Raw genomic sequence first — 17,166 nt, 5'->3', positions numbered from 1 at the left:
TTCAGATGTGGTGCCATTATACAAAGCATATAGGTGGAAGAAGTCTTGCAGTAGATATAAATAAGGGTACGACAAATTCATATTGATTGCTTTGTCACTTGTAATACTGTAGGTTTAACTAATCTGTATAAGGGGCAACAGAAGAGCTCCACAGGCATTGCGTTGTGCTGGAAACTAGACTTGGAAGTAATCCCTCCACAAATGGCACAACCATTATCCAATCATCTGGAAGCCCTATAAAAATGGTATTCTTCTTTAATTAAGAATAGGGTGAATATCCAACCTCTGGCATCAGTATACCTCACCATATCATTCATTAATAACACAAAACAAAATAAGATGATCATCACAACTTTGATTAATGTTGTCCTTAACCTTAACTCTACATTATTTGGAATTTAAATTTCATTTGTGGTTTTATTTATTCTCATAATGATTTATGATATTTTTTATGTTAAAAAAACAACAACTCCAGCCTTTATGTAGAATAACGCTGACTTCAAAATGTTGACTTGGGATTTTTTTCCTGAAAATGTTAACAGAATGACAAGCTCTATCTAATCTAGAAAGCGGAATCCATACAGTACACAAGCTAATAACTACATTTTGGATTTTTTTAATAATATATGAGTTCACACACTTACTCTGTCTGTTAGTGGTGTTATAAATAGTTACAATAGGAACCCGCGGACCTGCAAAAAGAAACAAAATTCAAATATGAAACATGTATTTTATTTTATATATATATATATATATAATTATCAAGCATATGTCTCTATTAGACAATTACTGTACATCAAGACACACTCTATAAACACATATAAAAACAGGGTAGATGGACATGTCTTGGCCCCTTGTTTATAACTAGCGATGGGCTATTTTTACCTGTTTTGTTTTTGCCAAAAAATCCTTGCCTGTGAAGTCTATGGACAACAATTTTTTTTCTTCCATTGGAGTCTATGGGCGTCGTTTGTGCTGCGAAACTTGGTGAAAAAATTCACTCATCCCTACTTTTAACCAGTTTTTCTTTCTTTGCAAGCGCACACATGTGTATGGTCAGAAAGTTGCTAAAAATTGTAATCCCCCATGGGCTGAGTCTGAAAGCCAGTTAGGGTGAGAACTGGGGAAAATGGCCATTTGCTCACCTAGATACTTCTGAAAGCCCAGTTTGAAGGTGAGATTTGACATAACTGTGTATTTGCTGTCCTAGATATTGTTGGCAATATGGCTGAATGAATGATATTTTCCTATGTATTGTATGTAGTGATGGGCGAATAAATTTGGCAGGCATGGATTTGCAGCGAATTTCCTCAAATAAATTAGCAAAACTGCTCTAAAAACTCACTGTCAGAAAAAAAATTGCATACTTATTAAAGATATATTTGTTGTAACAGTCATTATTATTCTGTAAACATATTATACAGTTTACATTTCAGGCATGGGATATATTATCTGAAATGCCTGGGACTTTTCTGGATAGTTTTTTTCTTTAAGTTAGATCACCATATACAGGTATTGGATTCGTTATCCAGGAAGCTCTGGATTATGAGATGTTGGCACCCATAGACTCCATTTCATCCAAATAATCTAGAATTTTAAAAAGAATTTCCTTTTTCTCTGTAATAAACAGTAGCTTGTACTTGATCCCAACTAAGATATAATTAATCCTTATTGGAGGCAAAACCAGCCTATTGAGTTTATTTAATGTTTATATGACTTTCTAATAGATTTATGGGGGTTATCTAATACTCAAATGTATCTTATTTATTATTAAAACAAAGTCAACCTAACGCCCATCCACAAATTTAGCCCATTTATCAAAAAATCATTTTTAAAAAGTCGGTGCGGTAAAAGTTGTCGAAGTCAATAGGACCTGCACTCATCCTATTGGACCGTTTTTAAATCAATTCTGACTTTTTCGCTTGGAATCGTCTAAAAAACTCAAATTTTTAGAGGTTTTCAAGGTACAGTATTTGTATTCTTTAGAGCATTATTTTAAGTCTGATCTTTTAATAAATGTCATTTGTAGTTTTAGGGGCCGATTCACTAAGGGTCGAATATCAAGGGTTAATTAACCCTCGATATTCGACTAGGAACTAAAATCCTTCGACTTCGAATATCGAAGTCGAAGGATTTAGCGCAGATAGTTCGATCAAACGATCGAAGGATTATTCCTTCGATCGAACGATAAAATCCTTCGAATCGAAGGATTTTAATCCAACCATCGAAGGAATATCCTTCGATCAAAAAAACTTAGGAAAGCCTATAGGGACCTTCCCCATAGGCTAACATTGAGTTCGGTAGCTTTTAGATGGCGAACTAGGGGGTCGAAGTTTTTTCTCAAAGAGACAGAACTTCGACTATCGAATGGTCGAACGATTTTTAGTTAGAATAGTTCGGTTCGAAGTCGTAGTCGTAGTTGAAGGTAGTAGTAGCCCATGCGATGGTCGAAGTAGCCCAAAAAACACTTCGAAATTCGAAGTTTTTTTACTTCGAATCCTTCACTCGAAGTTAGTGAATCGGCCCCTTAGAGTTTGTGAGTTTAGTCATATTTTCCAAAACCTCTAAAACCACTAAAATCTTTGATAAATAGGCCACTTTATTATTTATAATATTTCACTGCCAGTACCCAAGTGATCTTAGTTCTGTGCTCCAGAAGTCATTGATTAGACTTTTTTTTGTATAAACTATGTTGCAGAGATGATTAAAATTTGATTGAGACCCCTTAGCTGAAAAGCTGTAATACTCTATTTTAATACTTTAACAAAAATTCTAAAAACACTGGAGGTGTAATTGTTATTCTGCTATGTATCGTGGTGCATGCAGACATTTAAATAAGCATTAAACCCAAGCCTCACCCTAGCTGAATTTAAGGCTAGGCCCCCTCATTCATTACTTTGAGACCCACCAGGAAGAGCAGGCCTACAGTTTTGGGAACATCTATTTTACAAGTTTTTCATTCCTTGTGTGTGTTAGTATTAAAGTTTACACCATTATTTCCTATAAAGTATTGTATTCCTTCTCCTGACTTGTAAAACATTTCTACTACACCAGAAGGAAGAACATAAAATGGTCTAGAAAGCCCAAGAAAATCACAAAGAAGCAAAACTTTGGTCAAAATGATCCAAATGATGTTATTGTTCTACTCAGATGGTTATTAAAAGCACAATCAGAGTATATTTGTTTCTAACAGTAGTTAATGATAACAAAAATCCACATTTCTGTTTATTTAAAGACAATTAAAAAAGAAACAAGACTTTGTACTAAACAACGTTCGCCTGGAGTCTCATCTCATCTGGATTCTCGAGGGTTTGGTGCAGCTGATAATTTTCTACTAGAAGCTAAACTCCCAGTGTGTAGACAATAGAAATTCAAATGTTCTTTGCTGACATCCATAGCGTATCTCTTAAACATTGATGAATGATTTAAAAAGAGCAGCTGCGAGCAATGAGAATCAGGAGAATTCCGCTCTGCGGAGCCCAGATAATTGGCAACTGCGGTATCTATCTGCCGATTGGAGATCTCTTTATTTGTTGCCTTATGAATTATTTATGCTTGATACATGAAGTGCTCACGCTGAAGATATTATCATACAGATAAAAAAAAAGCGTGCATTATTTTGTTGAGGCTCAGCGAATGTTTTTAGATATTTTCCCAGTGGTTCACACAGGCAACAAAGCCAATGTGTGTTTGTGTGATAAATATATATAAACGCATAATTAAGTGACAAATGTAAGGACACCACTGTCTATTTTATCCACTTTTTGTGCATGCATATATCTGTAAAGCGATACGATAATACACAAGTAAAAAATATATATGTTATATTTAAGTATATGAACAAATATAAAAATACTAATAATAATATTTATTATATATTTTAAAAGATGTAAGTGTAAAAACTCTGAAAAACTCTAATACCAAACTTCTCTGAGCAGATATAAATATGTATATACAAAGATAAAAATAAATAAAATATGTCTTAAAAATATAAACATAAATAAAAAAAATATAAATATAAAAAATATATTGTGTTAAAAATATATTTACATATATATAGAAATAAATAAAATACATTGATAAAAATCTATATTATATAAAAATAAAAATATATTTACAATTAAAAATATAAATATACATAAAAAATGTATTAAGAATAGGACACATGGAGGCCCATTTATTAAGGATCCGATTTACTAAGATTGACATTTTTTTTATTCACGAATCTCTAAAAATTCATGATATTTCAAACTCTAAAAATTTGAGGTTTATTAAGGGGCAGATTTATCAAGGGTCGGATTTTGAAGTACAAAAAACTTTGAAATTCGACCATCGAATTAAAAACTTTGAAATTCGACCATCGAATTAAAATACTTTGAATTCGGATATTGAATAAGAAGTTTTTTCAGCAAATTTGGCAATCCTGTGGTCGAATAAAAATTCTAACAATTTTAGCGAAGGATTTTTATTCAATGTGTAAAGACTTAGAAAAATGTTGTAGAAGGTCCCCATAGGCTAACATAGCACTTCGGCAGGTTTAATTTGGCGAAGTATTGAAGTCAAAGTTTTTTAAAAGAGACAGTACTTTTATTATCGAATGGTCGGATATTCGAACGATTTTTAATTCAAATCGAAGTCGAAGTAAATTCGAAGTCGTAGTATCCTATTCGATGGTCGAAATATCCAAAAAATTACTTTGAATTCCGAATTTTTTTACTTTGAAAATTCCCTCAAATTCACTTCGGCCCTTAGTAAATCTGCCCCTAAATGTAAAAACCACAAAAAACTCAAACATGTGCCGGGTAAAAGTTGTTGAGGTCCAATAGAAGTCAAAGGGTGCTGCGCTGATCCTATTGGACCTTTTTCAATCAATTTGGCCTTTTAGAGGTTTTCTCATTTTTTTTCACTAGAAATTGTCAAAAAAGCTAAAATGCTTAAAGATTTTCGAAGTATTCATATTTTTTTTCAATTGTTCATATTTTTTTCCATTCATGCTTTTTCAATTTGAATCTTTCATGGTTTTAGAGAAAGTGAGTTTAGGTTGTAGTTTTAAAAACCTCTAAAACTACTAAAATGAGACTGTTGACAAATAGGCCTCCACCTTTATGTCTAATGTCTATACAAAATTTACAATAGGATCAACCATTGATGTTTATGAGACCTCAGCTGCTTAGAGAAGTTTTGTTTTAGAGTTTTTCAGAGTTTTTACACGTAATAATTATCACATTTTTAACGTTTAAGAGGAATGAAAATCGTCTCTAAAATTAAACTTTTAGGGGCCGATTCATCAAGGGTCGAATATCGAGGGTTAATTAACCCTCGATATTCGACTAGGAACTAAAATCCTTCGACTTCGATTATCGAAGTCGAAGGATTTAGCGCAGATAGTACGATCGAATGATCGAAAGATTATTCCTTCGATCGAACGATTAAATCCTTCGAATCGAACGATTCGAAGGATTTAAATCGAACGATCGAAGGAATATCCTTCGATCAAAAAAACTTAGGAAAGCCTATGGGGACCTTCCCCATAGACTAACATTGACTTCGGTAGCTTTTAGCTGTCGAACTAGGGGGTCGACGTTTTTTTTAAAGAGACAGCACTTCGACTATCGAATGGTCGAATAGTCGAATGATTTTTACTCCAAATCCTTCGATTCGAAGTCGTAGTCGAAGGTCGAAGTATCCCATTCGATGGTCGAAGTAGCCCAAAAAAAACTTTGAAATTCGACGTTTTTTTCCTTCGAATCCTTCACTCGAAGTTAGTGAATCGGCCCCTTAGAGACGAGATATGTTTTGTGAAAAAAAGGCAATCCGAATATTATTAAATAGACCCCTTAATGTCACCTTAATGACATCAGCAGCCAATCTGACGTGTGGGTGTCGTGCACAATGATCATGTACACTCATGATTGGCTGCAATATGGATAGAAGAAAAACTGCAGCCAAAAATCCATATAGTACACAGACCCAAGCTAGTTGATTTGGAAATGAGTACATATCTACTATCCTAGAGACCATCTGATGAAGGTGAAATGGCCCAACTGATGGTGGCACCTCCCATTGACTTCAGTTAAAACTGACACTTGAACTGAACACCCTCATCAGAGCATTTGGAGCTTTACCAGTGGATCTTCCATTAAATAAAGGGAGGTGGCACCAGTGCATTTAGGGTTTCTCTGCCATTGAAGACACCAACTCACTGGGATTGGTCTTTTTTAGGATTTCGTAGAAATGTGTTGCCCTGTTCACTGTGCAGAGCAACATTAATTCTATACATGCAACATAGAGCCGGCACAGGGGATTGAACAGCTTTAACCAATTAGAGCTGCTGACCATAAAACAAAGACACAAGGTGGACAATGTGTTAGTTCTGAGACTGAATGATGTACGCTTGAATTTTATTTTTGGGTTAATAACCTTTAAAATAGGATAAACCCTAGAGTATTAGAATATTTTAGTTCATGTACCTTCACATTTAAGTAGGAAGAAGTCCAGGTTGTGGCTGAAGGAGGCGCTGACGTAACTGCAATACTCAATCAAATCGCAGGAAATGCACCGCCGGTTGAAACTCCCATTGGTATTGGCACTAAGAAAAAAATAAAGGCAAAGCAAATATTTGAGGTGCACAGTAACAAATGAGCTGATAATTGCCAGGGCATTGTTTGCTTAATCAAGTTACAATAATACCCTCTTCCGAGTCATTTTAAAAAAAGTCCTAGATGAATCAGCCATTCTGAAAGCATCTGGGGAAACTGCTATATTGTTAAAGGAACATTAAACTGAAAATACAAATGACTTTAGATAAAAGAGTCACTAATGATATTTATTTGCAGATGCTTCAGCAGCTGATCAGAACCAAATACATCACAGGAAAGACAGAATTATCCTGAATAAGACACATAACTATGCACAGGAGAATTCCTGCCATTAAGAATAATTAATACAAATGCTGTACAGGTATGGGATCCATTGTCCAGAAAACCATTATACAGAAAGCTCTCCCATAGACTCCATTTTATCTAAATGATCCAAATTTTTAAAAATGATTTCCTTTTTCTCTGTGATAATAAAACAGTAGCTTGTACTTGATCCCAACTAAGATATAATTAATCCTTATTGGAGGCAAAACCAGCCTATTGGGTTTATTTAATATTTAAATGATTTTCTAGTAGAGATAAGGTATGAAGATCCAAATTCCAGAATGATCCATAATCAGGGAAACCCCAGGTCCAGAGCATTCTGGATAACAGGTCCCGTACCTCTATTACCAATGGTAATTGAGCATAGCAAGTATCTCTGCTGGGACGTACCCACTGCAGTAACTGCCATTCATCGGATGAGTGACAAAACCTCTCTCACCCTGCAACAAACTTGACCTGGGTGTAAAAACCCCAGGTCCGACACTTGAACGTAGAATACAAATTGAAGTCACTGGTGGAAAATGGAAAAAACACTCACCCGACGTCTCGAATGGTCCGGGTGCGTCGCCCCGAACCCATAGCAAGGGGTGTTTGTACTTTCAAGTATAAAGAGATCGGCAAGCACTCCGGACGCCACTTTAGATAGGTAAAATTCTACTTTTATTTTAAACGCATTAAAACCATAATATCCTGACGCGTTACGTATCTAGGCGATACGTAATCATAGGCATAAGTTCACAAAAACTTCCAACCGCTTTTTAAAAGGGTTATCAAGGAAATGACATCACTCGTTAAGTCACAGATTATTCAAAATCAAGACAGGTGTTAACAATATCCTTAACAATGCTGCAGCTCAATTTGAAACCATGCCGTTCAGATACGAAACGCGTCAGGATATTATGGTTTTAATGCGTTTGAAATAAAAGTCGAATTTTACCTATCTAAAGTGGCGTCCGGAGTGCTTGCCGATCTCTTTATACTTGAAAGTAAGGGTGGTAGGCCCTATTTAGGGTGGCAACACTGGTGGGCTCTGAACCCCCAGTCCAACACTGACAGTAGGGGTCATTTACTGTGACCCCGAACAGTGAGCACTCAATGGCACAAAAGCACACCTATTAATGCTCATTCAAAGAGCACTTGTGTCCGGGGTCTGACTGTGCTCTGTACTTAGCCTGTGGCCACCTGTGCTCCCTAAATTGACACATTCAAGTAAGGAGACAGGTAGGTTTTTATTCATCGGGAAAACACAAGTTCTTGCACTCCATAAACTATTGCACTTTGCACCCTGCACTGAGTTCATAAAATGGCCCCTAGTTTTTGCTCTTTCTAACAAGAAATTTCCTAAAGAGGAGCAAATTCCATTTGTTTTCACTTGTCACTTGTCTACCTGTCCTGCAAACCAGTATGCTGCTCCTGATATCTTAGGGGCAGATTTATCAAGGGGCCGAATTTCGATATTCGTCCATCGAATTGAAAAACTTTGAATATCGAATTCGAAGTTTTTTCACCGAATTTGGCAATCCTACGATCGAATAAAAATCGTTCGATCAAACGATTACATGGTTCGGATCAACAATTTGAACGATTTTAGCGTACGATCGAACGATTTTTATTCAATGTGTAAAGTCCCCATAGGCTGTATTGAAGTCAAAGTTTTTTTTAAAGAGACAGTACTTCGATTATCGAATGGTCGAATATTCGAACAATTTTTACTTCGTAGTGGTAGTATCCTATTCGATGGTCGAAGTATCCAAAAAATAACTTTGAATTTTGAATTTTTTTACTTCGAAAATTCCCTCGAATTCACTTCGACCCTTGATAAATCGACCCCTTAATGTACTGCTTTTGCAGGACACAAACGTATTATTCTGACAGATCAGACGGTTACGAAGGCTTCAGAAGATTGTGCGCTCTCATCCAGTTAACCCCACAAGTCAAATATCTCATATTTTGCAAATGTATATAAAATATATTAAAAATACTTCCTAATATTACAAAATTCTCCTCTTGCGACCAGCCTAATTATTGTCTTCATTAACGTCAAGTTTTGGAAGGTCCGTATGGATCCTCTGTAAAGTTCCTGATTGACCTGAAGTAATTTTAATGTTTTATCGGTTTGTGAAAGGCAGAGCCTGAGATGCTCCCTGGAATATCCTCATAGAAATACCATTGTGCCTCACTCCCCACAAGCACAATACAGACGTCTGCATCGGAAGTCTTTACATATTGTAATGCAGTAGAGATGGAGTAAAGAATGGTTTAATGGAAGCAGTTTAACTATCATTATATCACCCTGGGCTCCATACATTAATCTTCCATTCAATGGAACAGACGTATAATTGCTCTAAAGGTGTTTGTTTTTCTCTAGAAACACAAATATGCCCTGGCCTTGCTTTTTGCTTGTCTTTTATTGGAAGAATGTGCACATCACAGTACAGAATCCTGGAGTGCCTTAGAGAGGATCGAGTCAGTGACTAACACGAGGTTCATTATGGTAATCTGTGCTCGCTTAATCCATTATTTCCTTTTCACTTCATAATAGAGAAGGCTAGACTGCCTTTCAGAGGCCCTTTTTATCTTCTTGAAACCATTAGGCTGTATCAATCCTGGATAGCAACATAGTATATGAGGGAGGCAGGAAAAGGCACCTACATCAAGTTGAGCAGTTGAGATTTCCCATTACAGTTTTTTCCCCCAACCAGTGTCTTTGCTGATGATCTTGGGTCACATTGGGAGGGACATTCTGTAGTATCTTGTAGAAAGAAAACTATTCTTTCCCAACCAGTGTCTTAGCTAATGATCTTGGGTCACATTGGGAGGGACATTCTGAAGTGACTTTTAGAAAGAAAGCTAATCTTTCCCAACCAGTGTCTTTGCTGAAGATCTTGGGTCACATTGGGGTGGACATTCTGCAGTAACTTTTGAAAAGAAAGCTAATCTTTCCCAACCAGTGTCTTTGTTTATAACCTTGGATCACATTGGGAAGGACATTCTCAAGTGACTTTTAGAAATAAAGCTAATATTCCCCAACACGTTTCTTTGCTAATGATCTTGGGTCACATTGGGAGAGACATTCTGAAGTAACTTTTAGAAAGAAAGCTAATCTTCCCCGACCAGTGTCTTTGTTTATGACTTTGGATCACATTGGGAAGGACATTCTCAAGTGACTTTTAGAAAGAACGCTAACCTTTCCCAACACGTTTCTTTGCTAATGATCTTGGGTCACATTGGGAGAGACATTCTGAAGTAACTTTTAGAAAAAAAAACAATCAAGACCCAGGGCTTGTAACTTTGTAGCTTATAATGGTGTAACACAGTAAGAATAATGAAAACAAGTGTCTAATTGGTTCCCTGAACTATGGGAATCTGTGTGTATGTCTCTGCATCACCTATAAACCTATAGAAAACCCATGATCCAAATTACCCATGATCTTAACCCACAATTACTCAAAATACTCAGGATCTTAAATTACTGCCATCATGGCTTCTTCTGTCGGGTTTTCTTTCATTCATTGCTATCTCTATAATTACGTTGGAATTTCAATACATGAGCTTGATGGCTTCAGTCTAAATGTTCTCCATGAATAAAAATGGGGTTAATGAGACAATGTTTGGACACCTACCTGTACAAATGTCGCCTTCTTGGTGAGTCCTCTGTGCTGAGAAAGTAGCTGGAAAAGATAATATACAATTACATTGTAGAACTGGTTTACAACATCTTTTGTTATATAGATACCTTATATTACTAAATATACTGTCAGTTAACAATTAAAGTAACGTAAACCCTCAAAACAAATCAATGTGAAATTGCTCAGGATGCTCTTCTGGGAACTTCTAATTCTACCTGCTGGTCATTTTGGGCAACTTATTGGCTGAAATTAATGTCCTAAGGGGAAATAACTACCTTGAGATGTTGACGGAGAAAGTGTGAATTGGCCCAACTAACTTCATGGACACAGCTCAAGACCTTTTTTTTTATCTCTGGAAATTCATTTTCTTCCAATTGTAACCCCCTGACCAAAATGATAAGTGAGTGATGCTTTTTTTCAAATCAAATTCATTATATTAGTTTAATATAAATTACAGAAGTGCTTAGAAGAACACAAATTAATTTTGAGGGCTTATGGTTCCTTTAAGCAGGAAATTTACTAAAGATGGAAATATGAGGTGTCAGTTATGGATTTTACTTTTGGCAAAATAAGCCCCAAAGGGGAAATGAGATTTAGTTTTTGTATACAGTATATCAATTTACAAGTCTGATTCATTCCATCCTTATTGCAGAAATGTTATTAGGGACCTTAGATCCAATTTTCCTTCCCGCCTTAGACTCAGACCTTGTCCAATGTCCCGTTTTCTCACTGGGAATTCCTGTACCTTGAAGTCATTATCATGTTAATTAGGTTTTTATTTTCATGCATAAATATAATAAAGACCATACTGCCTCTGCTGAATTATAATTAAATCTGTAGCATCCAATGAAACTGTGTCTTTAAAGTCAAAATTTAACAAATCATAAAAATCATAATAATATCAGAATGAATATTCTAGTTGGCTCATTGATAAGAATCAAGGATCCAGTTGTTGTCAAATCTATCATGTTTTCATGTATTGTTCTTTTAATGTTAAATTTGTGCCTAATACATAAAAGAATTGCCGAGTTTGGAAATGCAGAAGGGCTAAGATTTTATTCAAGGTTTTCTATGGAAGTCAAAACATTTTTATATGGACAAGACAACTTTGTTGCTTTGATTTTTTTCCATGCTGAATAGAAATAAAGTTTTCTGCTTCAAATGTAAAAAAATCTAAGTGGATTTAGAAGAGATTGTTTGCTCAGATCCTAAATGACCTAGGGGCACATTTACTTAGCTCGAATGAAGGATTAGAATGAAAAATACTTTGAATTTAGAAGGGTTTTTTTGGCTACTTCGACCATAGAATTGGCTACTTCGACCTTCAACTACGACTTCGACTTCGAATCGAACGATTCAAACTAAAAATCGTTCGACTATTCGACCATTCGATAGTCGAAGTACTGTCTCTTATAAAAACTTCGACTACCTACTTTGCCACCTAAAACCTACCGAGCACCAATGTTAGCCTATGGGGACCTTCCCCATAGGCTTTCTAAGTAATTTCTGATCGAAGGAAAATCGTTCGATCGATGGATTAAAATCGATCGAACGACTTTTCAATCGAACTAAATGCAGTAAATCCTTCGATATTCGAAGTTGAAGGATTTTACTTCGATGGTCGAATATCGACGGTTAATCAACCCTCGATATTCGACCCCTAGTAAATGTGCCCCCTATTTTTTCGAAGAAAACAAGAGATCCCATCCTTATTCACACACTATATGGCCAAAAGTATCAGGACAACCCATCGAAAATTAAATTTTTGCTGCTCACTGAGTTCCAAAACCAGAAACGTAACTCCATACACCAGGAACTGGCCGGGAATTAGCGGCACGTGAACTGCCGGGGGCCCTGAGGGGGTGCGGGCCCTGGCCCGCTTGCACCCCCTGCTCCCCAGGTAGTTCCGCCACTGTCCAAAACTGTTTCCACAGGAAATGATTGCTATTTGTAGTGATGGACAGGTTTTTTTGGGTGAACATTGCTAAATATAATGCCAGCGACTTTAAAGGTCCTAAAAAGGTCACTTCCATTGGACATTGGGAAAGTTGAAATATGTCCTCTGGAATGATAAAGCGTTGATGGGTCTGATGGAAAATAATTGACAAATGCCAGGAGAACAATACTTGCCTGAATGTATAAAAGTATGTTTGATGGAGGAGGAAAAATGGTCTGGATCTGTTTCCCATGGCTTTGGCTACAGCAAAAAATAACATTCTAGACAATTCCATGCTCCCTACTTTGTGGCTCTTTCCTTTTCAGCAGAGTAATGCAAAAGCAAGGGCCATTCAAAATTGTTGCTGAGGTGGGAGTTGAAGGACTTATGGAATGAATTTGAACAACAACAGAAAGCCAGACAACATCAGTGCTCAACCTCAATGATCTTGTGACTCAATGGAAGCAGAACCCACCAACAATGCTCCAACATCTAGTGGAAACCTCCTCAGAAGAATAGCAGCCGTTATAGCAACAACGGGGGGAGCAACTTCATATGAATACCCTTGGTTTGGGAAAAAGGTTTTGGAAGTGTCTAGAAACCTTTGACCATATAGAGTATATAGCTTTAACTTTTGCTAACCTAATCTAGTTTATACTTTCAGAGCAAACTAATCAGCTGGTTTTCATGAATTCTTAGAGACCTTACAAAAATTAGCTTAAAAACATTTTGCAACTGAAAAATCATTTAGGAGTTTGCTTCCATTATAATTAACAATTTCTTGAATGATAATTAACATGGCAGTAACTGTTAGAATATTAAGGTTCTTCATTGTATGATGATTATGTATCAAAATGTCTTCAAAAATAATTGCGTCAATACAAGAAAAAAAAAAATAAGATAAGAAATTGCCTGGTGAAAAAATAACTATAATGTGGATTTTCCGTTCCTGCTGGATATTGTGTAAGAGAAGCCTGGGTCTGTACAGCAGATTTTCCAACTGCAGCCCTAAATAATTCAGACGGGCCCAGTCTAGTAGACTTCATTATGGAAATTCAATTCATACGGAGCCCTTCCACTTCAGTAGAGAAAGTGAGTTCTTAATGAGACGACTTCAAATGATATCTAAAAAAGACTTCAAATAAGCCACATCATTTTCCTAATTGGAAGGACATAAAGCACTTTGCACTTTTCTAAATGTATTTTTTATTTGCGTCTGGCGAGTGTTGACTCCGGGGGATGCGGCTTTTGTATATACAAATAATGGGTGGGGCTTTGGTCACAGTTTGCGCTCTCTCTCTATGATCCGTATGTCTCCGGCAGGGCTTTCATTAGAATGTGCAAATGGATTTAAGGCACGTAATTATACTGCCAGAGGTTTAAGGGAAAATGTAAATTCTAATCAGGAGTCTTATTTTTTTTTTTATTTCATATATTTTTATTTCGTATATTTCAAATAGACATATATTTAGATATTTCTGTGGTCTCAATTCAATCCTGCTCGGCATTGATGCAACCGAATTTTAACTGCTATATTGTTTGCCAAGAATATTTTTGACCAGTTAATGATCTTTTCTGTAGCACTTTATTCCCATTATATTGTCTTTTAATAGAAAAATGTGGTAATGGGTAAAGATGAGCAAATTTTTTCACCAGCCATGGATTAACGGCAAAATTCCGCATTTTGCCATCTGCAAATTTTTTTGCGAAACTGTGGCAATAATTTGCAGCGGAAAAATTTGCAGAGACAAAAAAGTCGCCATAAAGAACGCCCCTTGACTTTAACACATTTGGACAAAATAGTCGCCGTAAGGAAAACCGTCCAATGACTGTAATGCATTTGGACAAAAAAGTCGCAGAGACAAAAAAAGTTGCCAAAAGAAAACATTTCCAATGATTTTAATTCATTTGGAGCAAGAAAAATTGTAGCGGGTAAAAACATTTTGATGCCGTTTGACTTCAATGAGTTTCATGAATTTTTCGCAGTTTTGAGACTTTTTTTGCAGTTTTGAGAATTTTTGGTCGCAGTTTTGAGAATTTTTCAGCAAAGTGAAACGGAACAGAATCGCTCATCAATAGTAATGAGCCAAGGAGCAGGGCAAGTCTATTAGACACCAGGGGTTTCCCCAGGAATTTTGAAAGGTATATCAGCGTGCCTGCGGTGACACATTTGGACATTAGAATACCACTGAAGATAAAGGGACCTTGTCAGTTCCTAGGTCTACCTTTCTACTAGCCAGTAGCAGAACCAGACAATCAATGGGCAAAATTTGGCACCAGCCCCCCTCAAACTAGTTTTCTATTTAAAATAATTTTCAGCTTTTTAGAGGCTTCTGAGATATTTGCAGTTTTAGACGACTAATGCCAGGCCTTTGCTAAATTTAAAGTCAGAATGGTTAGCTGAATATAGAAAGTGCTCTGGGCCTAGTAGTATAAAACTGTATACAACCACTAATATATCACAAACCACTTACATTAAAAAACAACTGTGAGTGGCAAAATTGCTAAGTAAATTTAGAACATTTTTTTCTTATTTTATTAATATTCCCTTTTATTAATATTCCCTAATGGAAATGAAACTTCAATATACATTAGCTAAGGTTATTATACTCACACTTTTTGATTTTTTTCATCATAAGCCAAAATCTTGGTAACATCCCAGTCCCCCGACGTGATAGACTGTAAATTATCATTACTGTTGTTTGCCTGCAAAAGCACCCAAAAACAAAACGTGATGTCAGTGACATGATATTTCACTCTATTTAATGCCTCTATTGATCTGTGTATGTATATATATATATATATATATATATATATATATATATATATATATATATATATATATATATATATATATATATATATATATATATAGGAAACCTGTTATCCAGAATTATGGAAAAGCCACCTCCCAAGACTCAAATTCTATCCAAATAATCCAAATTTTTAAAAATTATTTCCTTTTCCTCTGTAATAAAAAAACACTCGCTTGTACTTGATCCAATCTAAGATATAATTAATCCTTATTGGAAGCAAAACCAGCCTATTGGGTTTATTTAATGTTTAATATTTTTTTTTGTAGACTTAAATTTTGAAAATCCAAATGACAGAGGTCCCGAGCATTCTGCATAACAGGTCCCATGCCTGTCTAACTGTTTTTTTCATTGATCTTAAGACAAATCAAATGTATCTATTTTTGAGACTGATTATGAAAAAAATAGCAATTAAATTCAGTTTTTTCCCCCTCAATCACAAGCATATTTACACCTCCCATTGAGTTCTGTAAGAGATGGACAGGTTTTATCTGCTGGAATATTTAATTAAAATTTTCAAGGTTTTTATGATCATTTCTCGGGGGCACATTTACTAACACTTTACTTTGAATTTCGAAAGTTTTTTTTGGCTACTTCGACCTTCGACTACGACTTCAAATCGAACGATTCGAACTAAAAATCGTTCGACTATTCGACCATTCGATAGTCGAAGTACTGTCTCTTTAAAAAAAAACTTCGACCCCCTATTTCGCCAACTAAAACCTACCGAGGTACAATGTTAGCCTATGGGGAAGGTCCCCATAGGCTTTCTAGCAAATTTCTGATCGAAGGAATTTTGTTCTATTGATGGATTAAAATCCTTTGAATCGATTTTTCCTTCGATCGTTCGATCGAACGAATTGCGGTAAATTCTTCGACTTCTATATTCGAAGTCGAAGGATTTAACTTCGACAGACGAATATCGAGGGTTAATTAACCCTCGATATTCGACCCTAAGTAAATGTGCCCCTCAGTTTCTCAAAATTGCAAATTTGAAAAAATGCATTTTTTTGCTTTTGTTTTCTTGATCATGAAAATGAATACATTTGCCCCTTTCAGTACCTTTTGTTTATATATTTTGACACATGGGGGCATATTTACTAAAGGGTGAAAACAAAATTAGTAGTATTTCAAAATTTACTAAAAGGAGAGTACAACAAGGTTTTGTGAACGGACTTCACATTGGTGAAGACTACTAAATATGCCTGTGTCTTGAAAGACCCTTCTATTTAATAACAGAAGCAGACTTTTCCCTCTTTATTAATTTGGATCTCCAAAATGTAAGTTCACTTAACAATTATTTAAACATGAAATAAACCCAATAGGCTGGTTTGCCTCCAATAAAGACTAATTGTATCTTAGTTGGGACTATTTAAACATTTTTAGTTATTTGATTAAAATGGAGTCTATGGGAGATGGCCTTCCCGTAATTCAGAACTTTCTGGATAATGGATCCCATACTTGTATTAAATTTAATTATTTTTATAGAATTTGATTACTGTTTATCAAATAGAGCCTTTATTAACGTAAAACAACAAATGTACTAAAATGGGCACAACCAAGATGCCTTGATTCCATAAAGGTTTATTTAGACAGAGCCTCTTTGGTGCAATGTATATGCGACAATATCAGCTGGGCACAGACCTGCTCCATTCCCATCCTTTATAGCCGATGGTACAATAAAGATAAGGATTTTCTTATTCATATACATGCAAATGAATTCCTCGCAAGGCACAGGGTTTTGGAGATGAATGCTGATAAATCTCAATTTTATCTTCATTAATGAACCTATTTTGCATTTATAATATGCACAGATTTATATTCTGAGGGGTGAAACATTCTGAAATACTTGTAATTTTTACTTG

At 35.6% G+C, this 17,166-nt stretch overlaps 1 protein-coding gene across 4 annotated transcripts in view; it reads right to left on the bottom strand.

The window, feature by feature from the left end:
* Positions 1–17,166, bottom strand: part of LOC108718466 (dipeptidyl aminopeptidase-like protein 6) — an 883,060-nt gene that overhangs the window by 23,726 nt on the left and 842,168 nt on the right. For all 4 annotated transcript variants that reach the window (XM_041565794.1, XM_041565795.1, XM_041565793.1 and 1 more), the window contains exons 14-17: positions 15,103–15,194; positions 10,547–10,594; positions 6,471–6,589; positions 645–692 (exon numbers count right to left, since the gene is read on the bottom strand). In XM_041565794.1, the coding sequence (XP_041421728.1) occupies positions 645–692; positions 6,471–6,589; positions 10,547–10,594; positions 15,103–15,194 (307 nt within the window). The remainder of the gene's footprint in view (positions 1–644; positions 693–6,470; positions 6,590–10,546; positions 10,595–15,102; positions 15,195–17,166) is intronic.

The sequence above is a fragment of the Xenopus laevis genome, chromosome 6L, assembly GCF_017654675.1.
Source record: "Xenopus laevis strain J_2021 chromosome 6L, Xenopus_laevis_v10.1, whole genome shotgun sequence".
NCBI lineage: Eukaryota > Metazoa > Chordata > Amphibia > Anura > Pipidae > Xenopus > Xenopus laevis.
This window is presented reverse-complemented; position numbering and strand designations above follow the sequence as displayed.